This window comes from Nomascus leucogenys, chromosome 9 (genome assembly GCF_006542625.1).
Source record: "Nomascus leucogenys isolate Asia chromosome 9, Asia_NLE_v1, whole genome shotgun sequence".
Taxonomy (NCBI): domain Eukaryota; kingdom Metazoa; phylum Chordata; class Mammalia; order Primates; family Hylobatidae; genus Nomascus; species Nomascus leucogenys.
The window spans coordinates 47,909,092-47,929,702 of NC_044389.1; the positions used below are offsets into that span (position 1 = coordinate 47,909,092).

General features: G+C 41.2%; 1 protein-coding gene across 1 annotated transcript in view; it reads left to right on the forward strand.

Annotated features, from left to right (window-relative positions):
* Window positions 1-1,371: 1,371 nt before the first annotated feature.
* KDR (kinase insert domain receptor) overlaps window positions 1,372-20,611 on the forward strand; it is a 47,099-nt gene continuing 27,859 nt past the window's right edge. Inside the window, exons 1-11 of the mRNA XM_003268386.3 lie at window positions 1,372-1,733; window positions 5,763-5,856; window positions 8,173-8,369; window positions 11,555-11,685; window positions 11,924-12,092; window positions 12,701-12,840; window positions 13,479-13,656; window positions 16,195-16,309; window positions 16,397-16,560; window positions 19,083-19,239; window positions 20,166-20,289. Coding sequence (XP_003268434.2) covers window positions 1,667-1,733; window positions 5,763-5,856; window positions 8,173-8,369; window positions 11,555-11,685; window positions 11,924-12,092; window positions 12,701-12,840; window positions 13,479-13,656; window positions 16,195-16,309; window positions 16,397-16,560; window positions 19,083-19,239; window positions 20,166-20,289 — 1,536 coding nt within the window. The 5' untranslated portion in view covers window positions 1,372-1,666. The remainder of the gene's footprint in view (window positions 1,734-5,762; window positions 5,857-8,172; window positions 8,370-11,554; window positions 11,686-11,923; window positions 12,093-12,700; window positions 12,841-13,478; window positions 13,657-16,194; window positions 16,310-16,396; window positions 16,561-19,082; window positions 19,240-20,165; window positions 20,290-20,611) is intronic.

Consider the following 20,611-nt stretch of genomic DNA (forward strand, 5'->3'; position numbering starts at 1 on the left):
TACATTCATTATATTTCAGAGTTAAAATATTTCACCTGTCAACTTGGAAAAGTAAAAGCGTGAATACAGTAAATATTTAAAAACAGATGAAGATAAGTAACAGGTTACATTAATTGTATACAATCAATCTAGTTTGAATTAGACGTAGATAAAATAATTCTGTGTGTTTATCTTGGTGAAGAATGGTCCTTTAGGTTGTCATTAAAAAGCACCTCTGGGAGGTAAGAGACATAGGCATCTGGAAGATTCATATTTAATGAAGTTAGGGGACATCTGATGTCACTCCTCAGGTGTGGGGAGATATGGACAGAAAACAAGAAGGAACGAATGTGGTCAGGAAGGAATTGGAGTTCCTCTCCAAACAGCTGCCACAAGAAGTCCACACACGTGGAGACAGTTGTGCAATTTGGTCACAGAGTGTCCTAGGTGCTTTTGCTTCATTGCTCCTCCACTGAAGCCGGCTGGCAGCTGGCCTCCTTCCCCTGGGCCTAAGGATATCTTGGCTGGAAGCTCTGCTCTGAAAAGGGGCATGGCCAAACTTTCACTAGGGCTCTTCGTTGGGGAACACGATGGACAAAAGTCCTCTCTCACGGAAAGCCTTATGCCAGGGACGGGCCCTGTATACCTCCAGTTCCCTGGAGCCCTGCTACAGGTTTTGTGGCGAGAGCCAGGCAGGGGTCCCAAACGAAAATGCCTTCGTGGGGCTAGGCAGGTCACTTCAAACTTGGAGCCGCCAAATATTTTGGGAAATAGCGGGAATGTTGGCGAACCGGACGGGTGCGTTTTCTGATTAACAGCAACCAGATTCAGCTTTTTAAATTACAATTATGCTGGTCAAACAAAATACCCTAATACAAAAACCAAAACTGCTGGCAGGAGTCGCTGCCAGCTTGCGACCCGGCATACTTGGCTGAGTATCCGCTTCTCCCTTGTAGCTCCAAACTGCTGCAGATTCTCGGCCACTTCAGACGCGCGCGATGGCGAAGAGGGTCCTGCACTTTGAAGCGCCTGGTGAGGGCGCGGTGCCCCTCGCTGCGCTCCTGGTGATGCTCCCCAAATTTAGGGGACCTGCAAGCGATTAAACCTTGGAGTAGCTCAGTGCCCGTTACCGACTACTTTTTATTTACACCAGAAACAAAGTTGTTGCTCCGGGATGTTCTCTCCTGGGCGACTTGGGGCCCAGCGCAGTCCAGGCGTGTGGGGAAGTGGGGAGATGTAAATGGGCTTGGGGAGCTGTAGATCCCCGCCGGGTACCCGGGTGAGGGGCGGGGCTGGCCGCACGGGAGAGCCCCTCCTCCGCCTCGGCCCTGCCCCGCATGGCCCCGCCCCCGCGCTCTAGAGTTTCGGCTCCAGCTCCCACCCGGCACTGAGTCCCGGGACCCCGGGAGAGCAGGCAGTGTGTGGTCGCTGCGTTTCCTCAGCCTGCGCCGGGCATCACTTGCGCACCGCAGAAAGCCAATCTGGCAGCCGGGATATCCTCTCCTACTGGCACCGCAGACGCCTCTGCAGCCGCGGTCGGCGCCCGGGCTCCCTAGCCCTGTGCGCTGGACTGTCCTGCGCTGCGCGGTGCCGCGGGTTCCACCTCCGCGCCTCCTTCTCTAGACAGGCGCTGGGAGAAAGAACCGGCTCCCGAGTTCTGGGCATTTCGCCCGGCTCGAGGTGCAGGATGGAGAGCAAGGTGCTGCTGGCCGTCGCCCTGTGGCTCTGCGTGGAGACCTGGGCCGCCTCTGTGGGTAAGGAGCCCACTCTGGAGGAGGAAGGCGGACAGGTCGGGTGAGGGCGGAGAGGACCTGAAAGCCAGATCTAACTCGGAATCGTAGAGCTGGAGAGTTGGATGGGACTTGACACTTTGCGATCTTTCATTTACCAGTGGGGAAACTGAGGCTCAGAGACTGGCCCAAGATTACCCAGCGAGTCTGTGGTCGCCTGTGCTCTAGCCCAGTGCCTTTTCCAGGACTCTGGTTGGAGACAGGGACCTCCGCTGGAGCGTATCCTGAGATGCCGACACACCCTCAGGCTCTTGGGAGGCAGGGGTGGGAAGGCGCCCGGGGCTGGCAGGCAGGAGTTGCCTCCGCAGGCGAGAACAGGCGGTGAAAAGTTGTCTGGCTGCGCGCAATATCCTAGTCCGGGCCCGGGGAAGGCAACCTTGCAGGAACCTCAGGCCGGGTCTCCCGGATCGCACGATACACTCGGTTCTGCCTCTTTGCGGGACCCGGCCCGTTGTTGTCTTTATGCTCGAACACACTTGCACACCCACTGCGTGAAGTGGGGTCTGGAGCGGAGAGAAACTTTTTTTCCTTCCTTGGTGCGGGACGCCGCTCTCCTTGCAGAGCGAAGAAGGGGGGGGAAATAGGGACTTGTCCTGGGGGCTTTGACAGCTTCCCCAAGGGTCTCCAAGTAACAGCCAACTGTCCTGCCTAAAGCATTGCACATCTTTCAAAGCGCTGTGGTCCTTGGAGTAAGCGCATTGTCAGAAATTCAAGCTTCGAAAACCTTTCCTGTGGGCCTTGGTACCTAGCTTTAGTGCCATTCCTTCCTTTCCCTGCCACCTAAAGTTTCCGTCTCCTTCAATTAGGAACACACACGTTCTTCATGCAATAACTGTCTGTCTTTTCTTCCTCACTTCCGTTTCTCTCCCCACCCCTTAGATAATATTTCTTTCCTGCAGCCAGTTTGCTGATGTCCAGATTTCCACCCTTTGCAGGGTGAGAAAGGGGAAAGAGTCAGAGAAAGAAAAAAAAAAGTCGAATAATTCAGGGAAAAAAATTTCTTACTTCCTAAGACAAGAATCACATGTCTTAAAAGACACTCACACCCACATACAGTACGAAGATCATCTGTCCATGGTTACTGAATTTTCTTTATAATGACTTGGTTCAACAGGTCCAGTCCACCATGGACACTCATTTGTCCCTGACAAGCCCTCTCTCTCCCCCTTTATGGGAAGAGAATGAAGGTCTGGAACATGTGGTTGCTCTGTATTCCACAAAGAAGTGAGTTGCTTTTAAGCCTGGGGTGTTTCCTAGCGCAGTAGTAACGGCAGGCGGGTCGCTCTGAATATAATGGTGAACTTGCCCTTTTGGAGTGCATTACTTGCTTAATTGGATTGGGCTGTAATTGGTGCCATCAAATTCTAGAGACAGAGGCACTGTTGTTTTTCCTTCCCGTCTTTGAGCTGTAAGGGTAACAGTGCACAAATTAATTAATATTGGTTATGGGATTTGAACATAGAAGGGCTTTTTATTGAGTAGTAACATATGTACCTCTTACAGTTATTTCTTTAGAACTTTCTGAAGGGTCCAGCTCAAGCTTGCCAATGAAAGCGAATGAAGTTTAACGGAGCAAAAACAAAAAACAAAAAACTGTATTGGTCTACAAATATGAATTTGAAGTTTTTGAGAGCCTTGTTGAATAGATTTTTGTTGTAAATGTGTCTCTAGAATAGTATGGCATTGTCTCAGCTTCCTATGAATGAAGGACATACCTTTTCTTTTTTAAAATATTTGTTACACAGGAAAGTGTGTTTAGAATGTGATCTGTGGCAATAAATTATGAGGGACCTTCAAGAGTTTCTCATTTTGGTAGCTGAGTGGGCACAGCTTATTGAGAGTCATTTTTACTGTCATTTGTTTTCTCACAAGAATGTGCCCAAATAATGTTTTTTTTCTCATTTGGATTGCAGTGTGAATTGTACATCATGTTTTCAGCATCTTTCTCAATCTAGTGTTCCCCAGTCAAGTTTGAAATCTGTGTTATCTAAATGAATTGTTTTCATTTTCCTTTTCTTAGACAAAGTGGGACTCCAGGTTTCATTTTGCTTTTAAACATTTTGGTTTTTTGTTTGCCTGTTTTGGGGGCAGTTGTTTCTTTCATATTAAAAAGTACTGTGCAGGCTGGGTGCAGTGGCTCATTCCTGTAATCCCAGCACTTAGGGAGGCAGAGGCAGGAGGATCGCTTGAGTCCAGGAGTTCAAGAAGTGCCTGGGCAACATAGCGAGACCCCATTCTCTATTTAAAACATAAATGTAACCCCCCTTCCACACACAAAGTACTATACAAATTAATTAAACATGACCACCCAGACCAGCAACTGTCCAAGAGTGGCGCATAGACCATCTGTGGTAGGATAACTTGAAATGCTTGTTAAAATGCAGATTTGTAGACCCAGGGATATTCCGACACAGTCTAAAGTCTTAAGAACAAAACTGCCCTAAACATAAGTCAGGGCAATTAATTTCTGAGATATATTGGTATAACTTAGTTTCTAGTTTTTTAGAAACCATATTATTGACTTAAAAACCATGATCTCGAGCAGTTATGTCAGTAACTTATTTTGCACATCTGTGTGGTGTGTGAGAACATGTGCAGTCACTTATTCATTTTGCCTGCATTTGTTCACATTGGGATCCTCAGATTCAATGCATTGGATGTTTGCACTGAGTATTTGCTTATACTCTCTCTATTTATACCGTCTCATACTTCCTCCTATTTGTTCATACTCTCTTATTTGCCCAGCAAGGTCAATGCCAGTTTAGGCCTAGGGAGTCATTTTTTCTTAGTTGATATGACTTAGAAAGCTTGGGTGCCTGCCCAGCATCAATTACTTTTTTAAAGCTGATATTTTCTAGGTCTTGATATTTATTAAGACCCTAGCATAGTGGACAATTTTTCTTTCTCTCATGCTTTTTCAACACCTCATAGCTCTTCACGTTTAGTTGACAGAGAATTCAATTATCTTGCTGTAGAGTGACCCATGGTGAGGAATCTATGCCGTGGTACTTTTCTGGTTCTTATCCCTTATAGGTAAAGACAAGTTTCTTATGACTGAAGCTTGATGTCAGGATGAGTTCAGGGCTTTGATGAATAAGTTCAGATCTCCCAATTGTAATTCATTAGCATTACACTTAAAAAAATATATACGTTTTTAAAAAAGGGTAATGCAAGGGAATTACAATAGAGAGAAAAGTACATTAGTTTGCATGTATGTGTGAAATTGGGAAAATTTTTCACCAAAAAATTCATATACTTTTTAAAAAAAGGGTAATGCTAATGAATTACAGTAGACAGAAAAGTATATTAATTTCCACATATGTGTAAAATTGGGAAAATTCCACACATACATAAAAGTATATTAATATGCATGTATGTGTGGAATTGGGGAATGTTTTCTCTTCCTCGGTTTCTCTCCCTTGCTTTTAATGTACAGTCTTTATAAGACATTATTTCAGCTGTGGCAGTTTGGTTACCAGAGGAAGCGCACTAGAAAATTGATAGAGGAAAATGAGACAAGGTCATAGATTCTCTCATTCCCTTCAGGGTATGTAGATGAACTATATAGAAATCCGTCTAAATGGGATTTGTTAATCAGCAATTTAGTCAAATGTGTACATCCTATGTTTTATAAGAAATGTCAGTGGGTCCTTTCCCAAGGGAGTGAGATCATCAGATGAAGGTTCATTTGGTTTCAATGTCCCATATCCTTTTGTAAGACCTTGAAGTTGGCAATGCAGGAAAACAGGAACTCCACCCTAGCTCCATGAATTGCAGAACTGTTGTGTTGGTTTATGACCATCTGCCCATTCTTCCTGTTATGACACAGCTTGTGAACTTTTACTGAGAATGGTGAAAAGTAAATTCCCAGTTTTATACAATGAATTGCTGAAGAGGCCTTTTAAAGTATAGATTATGCATTGTTTATGGAAGGTGTTTCCTATTAGGTCTAACTCAGTGGCAACTACATTCATTTATTTAATTTGTTTCTAGGTTTGCCTAGTGTTTCTCTTGATCTGCCCAGGCTCAGCATACAAAAAGACATACTTACAATTAAGGCTAATACAACTCTTCAAATTACTTGCAGGTAAGGATTCATTCTAGATCTAGATTTCTTGTATTAAGTAACTGATTGTTTATTGAGTGGAAATAATTTCCAGTAGAGCAGAATTATAATAGAGCTTGTAGAAATTGTTCATGAGTGGTGAGGTTTCTAAGAACTGATGTAATAATGGAAAATGAGAAGAATTTTCTCTCAAAAATTCTGTACAATTTTGCTGGCGTTTTTATGCTATTCTCTGCCAACATGCATACACACACACACACGCACACAAATACACACACACCCCCACATTCCAATAACCAGTACCGCCACCTGGCATATAGTAGACATACGCTCAATAAATATGAATGAATAAATGAAGTTGAGGGCATACATTTAAGGAATAGAGTTGAAAAAATTTGGGACTGTATTTATTATGCTCAGTATGATTCTTGAACATCTTATTATCCCTTTCCAAAAACTTTGCTTTATAAGAAATTTATTACTGTAATTACTTAGGCAGTAATATTTAATAGCAATTTAATATTTAGTGGGTAATATTACTGAGCACATGATCTACATAAATAATGGACTTCGGGCTCTGCCTTGATATTCTGGAATGCATCGTTCCCCACTTGCTAGCATGAAGTCATGCTATTGATTTTTGGTAACTGGAGAAGTAGACTTCTTTGTCAAGAAGAAGAGGCCTTTAAATTTTGCCTTTCAGCCCTTACCCCAGGACGAAAGATAGAAGACCCTTGGGTTTAACATAGTGATCACACATGAAAGGCATGGAGCCTTCTTAGGACCTGTGTGTTTTTGGTAGAGACTGTGACAAGTGGAGGTGATGTTACCCTCCTGGAAGAGTGCTGGGGGTCCACAAAGGACCTTGGGTAGCTTATTGCCATTGCTTCATACTTGTTGAATACTAAGCATTAAACCAAATGACATATATCTATTTTAGACTGCAGTATAAAGAATACCCTAGCCCCTTACCAATACCCAGCCCTTGGGAAAAAAACACAGTAGCAGGTACTGTTTCTCTAGCTTTACTTGCTTAAGACACATTTCCCATTAGATTTTCCTTTTACCGACCCTCGATAACAAGGTTATTTGAAATCCCCAAGGATCCCATGCTCGCTTTTTAGAACTCTGCATACACATTTCTTATGTTCTGAAAAAAACCATGGAGTGTGTTAAAGGTAACTTCATTGATTTAGCTGCAACTTCTTGGAAGTTTTAAGTTCTTTGAATGAAGGGCCAATAATGTTACATTCTTCTTGATGTTGACTATCTTCTTATCTTCCTTGGGGCCTTGTAGAGAAATGCTGCAGTACAAGCCATCTATGTTTTAATACGAGGTCCTTACAAGGTCCTGAGGGCCTCTTACTTCCACCTCCTTCCTTGCTAACCTCACTTCTTACTCCACTTTGCTCACTCTTACCTGGCTGCTCTGGCTTCCTGGCTGTTCCCTTAATACTCCAGATATGCACCTGCTCCGGGGCCTTTCCATGTGCTGTTTTTGCTCCTGTAATACTGCTCTTTGTGATGTTCCTATGGCTAGCTTTATCAAGACCACCTCCTACAAAATTCTTTACCCTTTTCTTTGCATCTTCTGTATTTTTCTCCATAGTACTAAACACCATCTTTTATACAATAAACTTTACTTACTTTTTAATTGCCTGTTTTCTCCAGTTAGACTGAGGTTCCATAAAGCCATTGATTTTTGTCTGATTTGTTCACTGCTCTTTCTCTAGTCTGTAACAAGTTTGGCACATAGTAGATGCTTAATAGATATCTGTTGAAAGAAAGAATGCATTAATTAATGGAAAACTCAGGAATCTCTATAAGTGACTTCTGAAGCTGAGTTTATAACTTTTCATCATATGTCAATCCGACTTGTTGGTAGAAGACTTTGTTTTTTGTTTTTTTTGTTTTGTTTTGTTTTGTTTTTGAGACAGGTTGCCCTCTTGCCCAGGCTGAAGTGCACTGGTGTGATTTTGGCTCACTGCAACCTCCACCTCCCGGGTTCAGGCAATTCTCATGCCTCAGCCTCCTGAGTAGCTGGGATTACAGGCATGCACCACCACACCTGGCTCATTTTTGTATTTTTAGTAGAGGCAGGATTTTACCATGTTGCCCAGCCTGGTCTCGAACTCCTGGCCTCAGGTGATCCACCCGCCTCGGCCTCCCAAACTGCTGGGATTGCAGGCATGAGCCACCATGCCTGGCCGGTAGAAGACTTTGACTGTGTCTGTTGAAGAGTTTATTTAAGTTTCAAAACCAAATTTTCTCTTTTCTTAGAAATAGCCTCACAGTCTGGCACTTCATATTAATACCTCCCTGAAATTAATTTTTCAGGGGACAGAGGGACTTGGACTGGCTTTGGCCCAATAATCAGAGTGGCAGTGAGCAAAGGGTGGAGGTGACTGAGTGCAGCGATGGCCTCTTCTGTAAGACACTCACAATTCCAAGAGTGATCGGAAATGACACTGGAGCCTACAAGTGCTTCTACCGGGAAACTGACTTGGCCTCAGTCATTTATGTCTATGTTCAAGGTAAGTGGTGAAATAAAATTCATTTCCCACGTCTCTTTACCGGTTATAAAAGACAATAGGCTCAAAGAAGAATTGAGTACAACAAAGGGCTTGCCCTAAAGGCTGTTTGCCAAGAGGAATACACAAAATTCTTCTCTCCTGAGGCTTTCTCTGAGAAATAAGCCTCATTGATTCTGGAGCTTGGGCCGTGTTACCTCTCTTTTGCTCAGTTAGTTTGGGTCTGATGTTTGTTTCCAAGGTAAATCTGTGTTCACTATTGGCCATTGAGACTTGTAAAAAGTCTTCTTATGTTTGAGAAGAAAACCTAAAATTCTTGAAATCGAGGAAGATTTGGCAGTGAATTATGGAGAAATTTCTATGGAGAGATAAGTTATCTACAGCAGAGTAGGAGATTTTCCCAAGAATGCATAGGAAAGCATTTTTTGCCAAGGGCTCTGGAGTTTTTTGCACATAGGAACTTTTTTTTTCTTACTAATACTAATAAAAAACAATTCCCATACTCATGTGCAAATAAAGACATTGCTTCAGGCTCTTCTCAGGACAATGTTTCTTTCCTTTGCTTATTTGGTCTGAGATCTTGGATGATATGCTGTATCTTTCTAGGATGTGCAATTTGGAATTGATATTATGAAGGCTGACTTAACATCCATATAGTATAAAATAAATGTCACACATATTCTGCATTTATAATGAGTTATGCATTCTTTTGTGTTTCAAAAATCTTACACTATCTTATTTTTTCTGTGAAAACGTAACTTAACTAATGAGATCTCTATGATATAAATTTAAGGAATGTAAGAGCTGCATCGTAGTTTGCTTGGATGTACCAAATATTTTTCTTTTCAGTGAAGATAAACAGACATTTTATGTATTTACGTATATGCCTTTCTACATCCCAGAGTATTTGAGACAGGTGAAGATGACTTAGGCTTTTTTCCCAGAAGCAGCTTTTACAGGGCAAGAATTTCATCAGCTTTGGGAAACACACTTGTATATCTCTGCTTACATTTCAGTAGTGTAATATGGTCAGTGCAATGAAAAAGTGGAGACTACATCAAAATAACCTATGCCACTGGATTCACAATGTTTGAGAAATATCTTTGCCCAGAGTAAGCATTGTCCAAGATAGAAAATTTGTGCCCTCCTCCTTCCCTTCACAAGATTTGAAAGAGACAAGGCTCACATCTTGGAGAATTTCTGGCTCCTTTTGACCTGGCAGTCTTGAGAGATGCAGCTCGGTCAGAAGATTGCAAGGATTTCCTGCTTTCAGCCTGTCTAGAAATACTACAAGATGAACCTCCCCCATGATCTCTCATTATTTACTTCTTCCTAAGTCAGGAAACTTGGAGGCATGTGAAAATTCATTTCATGAGTTTCAGTAAATATTTTATTTTGAGAAGCTGGGTGGTTGTTTGGGTTTCTTTTGTTTACTTCCTTTTTTTGAGATACAGAAATAGAATTGATTTACTAAATAGGTTTAGTCTTGCGTCAAAAGGTTAATTTAGCTTCCAAAGGCTTGCTCTGTAAGCAAGTTATGTAATATTTCATAACATGTGGATGAAAGGTAGGCAATATTAAGAAGTGGCAAACCCTAGCACTGTTTATTGGTACACTGCCTGTCTTTGGGTATACCATTAAATTCTGCTTCCTGTCTAAGCCTAAAGTTCTAGGAGTTGGGCTGTCCAAGATTTTGTCCATGAAGTTAAACAATGGGAAAGGAAACACTGAAGTATTCTCTATGGATAGGTGTTTAATGTCCCCTCTGGTCCCCACCTTACTTCCCTAGTCTTCTGACCCCATTCTCTTCAGCAATGGATGGAGCCAGGAAGTGAGCCCTGGCCTCAGAAGATAATGGCTATGCCATGTGGTGGGCTAGATTGGCTGCTTTTCTGTGCTTTCCAGCTGGGAAGGAAATCAAACTTCTGCTGTTGCAGGGAATTAGCTGCCTTTGCCCCTGTGGTTTAATTAACTCTTTCTTCACTTTGACTGACTACTATGAAGCACTCTGAAAATGCTTGATCAGATTGTGTTGGGCATAGCAATGTGAAATGTTATCTCTCTGAGATTTCAAGCATGACTCCACACCACATCATCTCTATCTCTGGGGAATGGACTGGGTTTCCAGCAGTGTGTTAACATTGTATGAGTAATGTTTGAATGGCCTTGAAATCTTTTTTTTTTTTTTTTTTTGAGACGGAGTTCTGCTCTTGTTGCCCAGGCTGAAGTGCAGTGGTGCTATCTCGGCTCACTGCAACTTCTGCCCCCCAGGTTCAAATGATTCTCCTGCCTCAGCCTCTGAAATAGCTGGGACTACAGGCGCATGCCATCATGCCTGGCTAATTTTTTGTATTTTTCATAGAGATGGGGTTTTGCCATGTTGGCCAGGCTTGTCTCAAACTCCTGACCTCAAGTGATCCACCTGCCTCAGCCTCCCAAAGTGCTGGGATTACAGGTGTGAGCCACTGAACCCGGTCAGAATCTCTTCAGTTTTCTTCTCAGTCTTTGGAATGGTGACTTTTCAAATGTTTGTCATTGAAGATACCAATGACTGCTAAATGTTAAACTAAATGCAAAAACAATTAAACATGGTTTTAGAAAGAATCATATCCCTAGTCTTCAGAATCTTAAAATGCTCACATGAAAGGTCCTCTTGAATAACCAAATTCAAAAATGTTAGCTGTTTCCTGTTAATCTAAAGATCCTTTGGGTTCCATTCATTTATTTTCATGGAATTTACATTATTTACCCAAAGAGAGAGCACATGAGTATTTTAAACATCAGTAAAACTTGTCGGTAAAGTGTATAGATTTAACTTTAAATTTTAAAGTAAATATTATCCTTCATTTTGAAAAAATTATAATGATTAATCTTTTAAAATGTGAAATCTATAAAAATATATTCTACTTGTCAATAAACCTTGTGAAAGGAGTCAATGTCAATTGGGAGTTTTTTCAAAATTTTTATACACACAAATATATACACATGCATGTGCGCACACACACACACATACACACACCCTCCTGTAGCACAGATATCTATCAGCAGAATAATCTGTGGATGCCTTTGCTTGTGTGAGGTGTCACTTCCAGTCATTCACTTGTCTGGTTAGAGTTAGGAACCTGAAAAATGACCAACTTTTCTAGTAAATACTATTAACTCATTAATAAAACTAAATTTTCTTCCAGATTACAGATCTCCATTTATCGCTTCTGTTAGTGACCAACATGGAGTCGTGTACATTACTGAGAACAAAAACAAAACTGTGGTGATTCCATGTCTCGGGTCTATTTCAAATCTCAACGTGTCACTTTGTGCAGTAAGTTGCATCTCCTCCAATCGTCTCTTAAGTTTTTATAATTTTAAGCTAATATTAAGATGGGTAGCCTGTTTATAATATTCACAATGAGTTTTAAGGATCCTTTAGGAAGGGTCAAATGCAATGAATAACACTAATTAGTATTCTTAAAAATAAGATTAATTCTTCAGTGATCATTGTACATGGCTCTCACTTTTGGTACTGGATTAAGTATTCGATATTTCTTTTTATTACCCAGAGGTACCCAGAAAAGAGATTTGTTCCTGATGGTAACAGAATTTCCTGGGACAGCAAGAAGGGCTTTACTATTCCCAGCTACATGATCAGCTATGCTGGCATGGTCTTCTGTGAAGCAAAAATTAATGATGAAAGTTACCAGTCTATTATGTACATAGTTGTCGTTGTAGGTAAGAGGAAGGTTCCTTTCCATATCATTAATAACACATCCTTGTATTAAGATCTTGGAGATAACGACATACAGTGAAGAAGGATATTGAAAAGTATAGGAACTCAGGATATGGTGTTGGGCAATTCATTTGCTCTTCTCTACCAAATAAACTGATGTGCAATTGAGGTCGTCTCTTTTCTTGCCAAGATCAAGGAAGAAAAAGAAAACTTTTTAAAAAAAGGATGAAAATGAATGGTATTACTCGAGCACATTTTATGAAGAATTCAATGTTCAGAGCATTGCTTGCTACCAATTATTTCAATTATGCCTATTTTATGGAAACTTCAGCAATTTGCTGAAGCTGGCCCTACTGGCCTAGGGGTACTGACCACTGAAAGTTTACTACTTTTCTATCCACTGGGTTACAACATCTTTGAGATCTGCGAAGGTAGTGCTTTGTAAACCTCTGTTGGCCATTTTCCTGGGAGCTACCAAGTATTGGTGAGGCCTGCAGGGAAAAACAATGTGGCATGTTTTAAAGTTGCATTACTTTAAAAAATAAATCTGTTCAAATTTATAGGCTTATTTTCTCTCTCATGTTCTGTTTTTTCAATTTACTTGCTCTAGGGTATAGGATTTATGATGTGGTTCTGAGTCCATCTCATGGAGTTGAACTATCTGTTGGAGAAAAGCTTGTCTTAAATTGTACAGCAAGAACTGAACTAAATGTGGGGATTGACTTCAACTGGGAATACCCTTCTTTGAAGGTAACACTAATGATTCAAAGCCAGACCTCCAAATACTTAGATAATAAGCCCCAATGAAGTTTGCTTGAGAGATAGGGGCCTCTTTGGCCAGGTAAAATTTAAGAGCCTTAAAACACACACATACACACCCACTCACACACACATACACACACAATTTAAGGGAATTGCAGAACAGATAGCACCCACAAAAAGGTGAAATACCAGGAATTTTGTCCTATTCTGCAGCAGCCAGGCTATGAATATTAGTTTTCTCTAGGTGATTACATCTTTCCACATTATGTCATTTCTCTGTTCTCCAAAGTTTCTGATCTACATTCCTTTTAAGGGAATTTCTCTTTAAAAGGTGGCATGAGATACACTGCTCCTTAAACAGTGGTCACATTTACTTGTGTTTCTGCAGTTTATATCCATCTCATTTTCGCCATGTGAGGTTTTAAAAATCCTAATTCAGTTGATTCCATTTATTTCTCCTGAAACAAAATATATTTGTTGTCTGCATGAGGTTAAAAGTTCTGGTGTCCCTGTTTTTAGCATTAAATAATGTTTACCAAAGGCTGGATTTAATTCTGTGTGTTACTAGAAGCTATTGGGTAATGTTATATGCTGTGCTTTGGAAGTTCAGTCAACTCTTTTTTCAGCATCAGCATAAGAAACTTGTAAACCGAGACCTAAAAACCCAGTCTGGGAGTGAGATGAAGAAATTTTTGAGCACCTTAACTATAGATGGTGTAACCCGGAGTGACCAAGGATTGTACACCTGTGCAGCGTCCAGTGGGCTGATGACCAGGAAGAACAGCACATTTGTCAGGGTCCATGGTAAGCTATGGTTTCCTTGGAAATTATTCTGTGCCTTGACAAGTGAGATAATTTAAATAAACTTAGGTCACTTAGTGATTCCTATTTTGTTCATTCAGAAGATAGTTGCTAGTTCTTCTTGTTAGGGAGGCCACATGACCTAGAGGTCAACAGCATAGCTTTGTAGTCAGGAACTTGGGTTCAAACCTCAACTTTAAAGATGAGATGTGCTGATATATAGTAAGAGTTCACTTAGTATTACTTATTATAGTTATTGCTGCTATTAGGATTGTTACTATGATAAATAGTATTAGCTAAGGTAGTTTTTAAATTTTCATTTTATTGCAAGGCTGAGAGGCCTACTTGAATAAGCATGAGCTTTGCAAACTGGGGAAACATTTAGCAACATACAGTTGACCTGTGAACAACTCAGGGATTGGGGGATCTCAGGGGAGTTCCCCTAACTTTCCCTCCTCTGCAGTCAAAAATCCATGTATAGGCCGGGTGCGATGGCTCACGCCTGTAATCCCAGCACTTTGGGAGTCTGAGGTGGGTGGATCACCTGAGGTCAGGAGTTCGAAACCAGCCTGGTCAACATGGTGGAACCCCGTCTCTACTAAAAATCCAAAAAATTAGCCTGGTGTGGTGGTGGGAGCTTGTAATCCCAGCTACTCAGGAGGCTGAGGCAGGAGAATTGCTTGAACCCAGGAGGTGGAGGTTGCAGTGAGCCGAGATCCTGCCATTGCACCCCAGCCTGGGCAACAAGAGTGAAACTCCTTCTCAAAAAAAGAAAAAAAAAAATCAAGGTATAACTTTTGACTTCCACAAAACGTAACTAATGGCCTACTGTTGACTGGAAGCCTTACTGATAACATAAACAGTCAATTAACACATATTTTATATGTTATATGTATTATATACTGTATTCTTCCCATAAAGCTAGAGAAAAGAAAATGTTATTGAGAAAATCGTAAGGAAGAGAAAATATATTTACTATTCATTAAGTGTAAGTGGATCATCATAAAGGTCTTCATCCTTGTCTTCACGTTGAGTAGGCTGAGGAAAAGGGGGAAGAGGAGGGGGTGGTTTTGCTGTCTCAGGGATGGCAGAGGTGGAAGAAAATCTGCTTATAAGTGGACTCATGCAGTTCAAATTTGTCTTATTTAAGGGTCAACTGTAATTGAACTGGAATTAAATTGAACTGGCCTTGAGTAAATCACCTTAATGTTTTGTTTATTCTCTTTCATTTACATAAATGTCTGAATTTACATGGTAATTTTTGTGGCATCCTACTTATAAGCCTTGGAAAGGATTTTGGAGTTTATATTATGAGAATGCATCAATAAAGTGAAATTCTAAAAATACTTTAGATAATACTATTTATTAGAGTTATAATCATAAAAGTGGCAACAACTATAACAAGTATGATTTAGTGAGCACTTACTTTATTAGCTCATCTCATCTTTGAAGTTGAGATTGGAACCCAAGTTCCTGACTACAAAGCTATGCTCTTGACCTCTAGGTCATGTGGCCTCCCTAGCAAGAACTTGAAAATTTCTTCTGAATGAACAAAATAGAAATCACTAAGTGTCCTAAATTTATTTAAGTTATTTCACTTGCCAAGATGCACTTGTCAAAATACACAGAGAGAGATGTGCTCTGGCTTATGTTTTTATAGAATTACTCTTGTTCTCCAGAATACTTCAGGGAAATAGGGGCAGAAATAAAGAGGTCAGTTGGGAGGCTAATTGCAGTTATCCAGGTGAGAGTTGAGGGGTGGCTTAGATGAGGGTAGTTGAGGTGGAGGTAGTGAGAAGTGATCTGCTTCTGGATATATTTTGAAGGTGGAGTCAACAGGGTCTGCTGATCAATTCATTGGTTGTGGAGTGTAAGAGAAAAAGAGTGGCAGATGAGTCACGCATTAGCACGAGCAACTGAGTAAATGGTGGTGTTATTTACTGAGATGGCAAAGATCGAGAAGGCAGTGAGATTTAGGGAAACAGTGTTAGATATGTTTATCTGGAGATGCCTGTTAAACATCCAAGTGGAGGTATTTAATACATCAACCTGGAACCCAGAGGAGTCAGGGCAGAAGATAACACATTTAGGAGGTACGTGAATGATACTTTAAACCTGAGGCTAGATAGAGGAAGGTGTAAATAAAGAGGAGGTCTGAGGACTGAGTCCTGGGGCTTCATGGTGGAAGAGGTGTGTGGAGGGTGTCATGGGAGCAGAGGAGAAGGAGCACCCAAGCATCCCTGGGGGACTTAGAGAAAGCTGCACAGAGGAAAAAGTGTTTGCGTTGAGACTTGAACAATCACTAGGCTTGTGGGAGTGCGCTAGCAGGGAGAGAAAAGCAAATGCAAACACAGGAGGTGTGGGAGAAACACGGGAGGTGTGGGAGAAGCTGAAACGTGACCCACTGAAAGGTAGTACAGGAAATCTTGGAACTGCAGCTACTCAGACCCTCAAGGTCTTTGATGTTTCACTTGAAATGAAAAACTAAACCAAATAACCATTTACAGTAAGTTGACATTTTTTTTTTTAATTTTCTTCCAGAAAAACCTTTTGTTGCTTTTGGAAGTGGCATGGAATCTCTGGTGGAAGCCACGGTGGGGGAGCGTGTCAGAATCCCTGTGAAGTACCTTGGTTACCCACCCCCAGAAATAAAATGGTGACTACTGGAAATAAATGCAAAGCATCATTTCATGTGAGAGCAAATCCTTTGACTATACTAATTCCTGAGAATTCTTTTTCGTAGGTATAAAAATGGAATACCCCTTGAGTCCAATCACACAATTAAAGCGGGGCACGTACTGACGATTATGGAAGTGAGTGAAAGAGACACAGGAAATTACACTGTCATCCTTACCAATCCCATTTCAAAGGAGAAGCAGAGCCACGTGGTCTCTCTGGTTGTGTATGGTGAGTCCATTCAATTTTCCTCTCTGCCCAAGATTTATTATGATACATTGTCTTCCAAATCAGCCAAGCCACCATTCCTCTGCCTCCTGCTGCTTCACTCACATCATGGCTGGGCCTTTGTACAAAAGTCATCTGGCATGGTGAAGCTGAAGTGAAACGCAGGACCGTGTGCTCTGGCCATGTTTGTTTAAGAGGCCGTGTAAATGAGCTCTGTGGTGGTCAAATGCAAGATTAAAGTAATGATATCCTCGATAGCTAAATGTTGTGAAATAAGAATGCCCATAGGGACAGTTGTCAAGCTAAGTTATACTACCACGTTCCCCTCTGATGGAATTGCCCACCTGGTACACAGATGTGTAAGACCCTTCTCCTTAGATTTTGTGCAAAGCTTCTAGTTTGATATTGTAGTTGATGTATCAGAGATGTACAGGCACATTCCAACTCTGAAGGCTTTTGAAGTTGACACTGTTGGCTTGGTTGGGAGCTTTTTTCTTTTTCCTTTTTGACAGGAGTTCAGGATCTGATTTTGAGTCTGTAAAGGAAAGATAGTAAGTTTTTGATTTAAAGATGATTCGAACTTTGTTTTCTGAAACTGAAAGGTACAAATAAGTGTTTGGAATGGAGTGGAGAGAAGAGTGCCATGGTCAAGTGAGTGTGAGAGGTGCTAAGGTGATGTGTAGATGTGTAACAGGTTTCTTTATTGCAGGACTTCTCAGAACCTTCTATGTGCTACTGTATATTGGTATTCTCCAGGAGGAGAGACATAGAGTATTCAAGGTTTAACAAACCTATTTGACCAGAGCACCTTTTTTCCCCTGAGAAAATTCATTAATCTCTCACTCCAGTTTGAGAAATGCTTCTCTGTTGTAATTCTTTGTTCCCCCTTCTGGTACGGCATATTAAAATTTCAGGGTATTTTCCCATGACATTAATATGCTTCCCTACGTGTCCTGATACTCTTCTGTAGGCCGCTGAACTTGGCTTTATTTTTTTTTTTTCGGGGAATATTTTAAAGATAGGCTGGGTGCCGTGGTTCACATCTTTAATCCCAGCACTTTGGGAGGCCGAGGCAGATGGATCACCTGAGGTCAGGAGTTTGAGACCAGCCTGGCCAACATGATGAAACCCCATCTCTACTAAAAATACAAAAATTAGCTAGGCATGGTGGTGGGCACCTGTAATCCCAGCTACTTGGGAGGCTGAGGCAGGAGAATCACTTGAACCCAGGAGGCGGAGTTTGCAGTGAGCCGAGATCGCACCATTGTACTCCAGCCTGGGCGACAAGAGCAAAACTCCGTCTCAAAAAAAAAAAAAAAAAAAAGATAACAGGTTCCAAAAAAGCTTGTTTAGAAGCAGCATAGGTGTAGGAGGCTGGGGAGAGGAGAAACTGGAAAGTGTATAAGTAGGATGGGAGGAGGAAATGAACAGGAAATAAAAACAAAACATGGACAGCAAATAGCCCATTTCATCAGTTCATGAAGCCACTAAATATTTTATTCACTTTAGCAAATTCTCTGCTATATGAAATAAACATAAAAAAGAAGTCAAGTCTTGAAAGCATAATCTGAGGCTTTAGGTTGACAGTAATAAGGAAATAGTTTTGACTTTGGAGTCAAAAAGGAAAGAAAGGAAAAAGGGAGAGAAGAAAGAAGGAAGTGAGAGGGGAGAAGGAAGAAAGGGGAAGAGGGAAAGGGAGTGGAGAGGGAGGGAAGGAGGAAGAGGGAGAGAGAATGAAAAACTCAGATGATGGTGGCAGGAATGCATTCTCCAAAGATTTCCACCTTCCTTTAACATGACGTGGTTTACGTGTTTGGGTTCAGAAGTCAGAGTGTCTAGGTTTGTTCCAGGTTTTGCCATTCGTTAACTGAGTGACCTTGGGTGAGTCATTTTTTTCTATGTTTCATTTTTTCTCATGTATAAAGCTGTGGACAGTAATAGTGGTTGTGAGGATTAAGTGAATGAATTCATGCAAAGCACTTCAAACAATGCTTGGCACATAATAAATGTATTTACTGTGCTGTTTCAGCTATTTTCTGTAGCCTTCCCCTGATCTCGTGAACTTGAGAGGACAGAGAGAACTATCTCTGTAATACAGATGAGAGGCACAGGATTTCAACACTTGCATAAAGTCATTCAGCTTGTTAGTTTATTATTATTATTAGCTTATTGTCATTTTTATTTTATTTTGTTATTTTATTCTTTTTTTTTTTTTTTTTTGGTAGAGATGGGGTCTCACCATGTGGCCCAGGCTGGTCTTGATCTCCTGGGCTTAAGCGATCCACCTACCTTGGCCTCCCCAAATACTGAGATTACAGGCATGAGCCCCCATGCCTGGCTAGTTGTTATTTTTATGAGTATCACTAGAACTCAGGTCTCTTGTTTCCACATCTAGGTGTTCTTCGAAAAAGAAAGTGGAAGCAAAATCATATGCTTAAAGAAAGTCAGCTTTAGTTGCTGAAATCCTCTATTTCCCATTCTTCAAAGCTGATCGACAATTCAAAAGTTGTTTTTCCTATCTTCAGTCCCACCCCAGATTGGTGAGAAATCTCTGATCTCTCCTGTGGATTCCTACCAGTACGGCACCACTCAGACGCTGACATGTACAGTCTATGCCATTCCTCCCCCGCATCACATCCACTGGTACTGGCAGTTGGAGGAAGAGTGCCCCAACGAGCCCAGGTGAGTAAGGCCACACGCTCTTTGCTTTCCTGCCATCTTGCATTTCTTACAGCTGAGCTATGATATGACTCCATCCTAAATGGAGAAGCCTAAACCAAAAAAAGTTTTCTTTCAAGAGGTAGCCTGAATCTCCATCCATCTTTGTCTGTGTCTTACATCTTAGCGGATGTCTTTGCTTGGAGTATCCTACTTTGGGAATAGCTAAGCTCAGCCTTGTTAGGTTAGCCCTGAGGTACACTTCTCCAAACACAGCCTATTTGCTCTGTTTGCTAATTGCCAGTCTTTGATTTTTCTCCCGATACCAATCAACTGGTGAATACCACATCGCTCCTTCTTGTCTGTGTGAAGATCCAGCTCTCAGAGGAAATGCTGATAGATGAGAGGCGGTGATAGACCCAGCCCCAGTCCTCAGGGTCTCAGGCCCAGCTTATCATGCTCTGACACAAGTCCAGACATCCTTAGGGAAAAACACAACAACAGCAGCCAACCCACCACCACCCTAAGCAGTCCACTTCCTGTTGTTGTTTTTGAAATGGCCACGATGAGCTTCTTCCTCAGCTGCTGATCATTTCCTTCACGGAGACCATGGTCCCAGAGACATTACTTTAAGGACCCCAGTGGCTTCTAAGTTTCCTTGCCTTCCTTTGAACTAAATTAACTTGAATTGTCTTGTCGATCCAATTTATGAATGAAGGTTTGTTCCCAGAATAGCTGCTTCCCTCCTGTATCCTGAATGAATCTACCTAGAACCTTTTCCTTCATTGTCAATGCCTATTTTTAATTGGCGCCAAGTCTTGTACCATGGTAGGCTGCGTTGGAAGTTATTTCTAAGAAGAGAATAACCAAAGTCTGAATCTTTTCCTTACTCTTGACTCTAATTAAAGAAAAATTAAATCGTAATATGCGCTGTTATCTGTTTCTTATAGCCAAGCTGTCTCAGTGACAAACCCATACCCTTGTGAAGAATGGAGAAGTGTGGAGGACTTCCAGGGAGGAAATAAAATTGAAGTCAGTAACAATCAATTTGCTCTAATTGAAGGAAAAAACAAAGTGAGTTTGAAGTTTTAAAATTTGAAAATCTCTCTCTCTTTAATGGAAGGATGGTACAATAATATGTGAGGCATATTGGAGATTAATAATCGAATAGTCTGGATGATAAAATAGTAGCATATTAAGTCACTTTGAAAATACCATTGACTTTTAGCAGTACCATTAACTTACTAATAGCTTATCAGAGAAAAATAAAAACATCTATGACATTAAATCTATGCATCTGTGTAGGGTGATTCTGATTTTATAAACATGAGAATGAAAAAATGTGTATCATATCATATTAAAACACATCATTAGTTTCATGGCTTCCAAAGCCCTT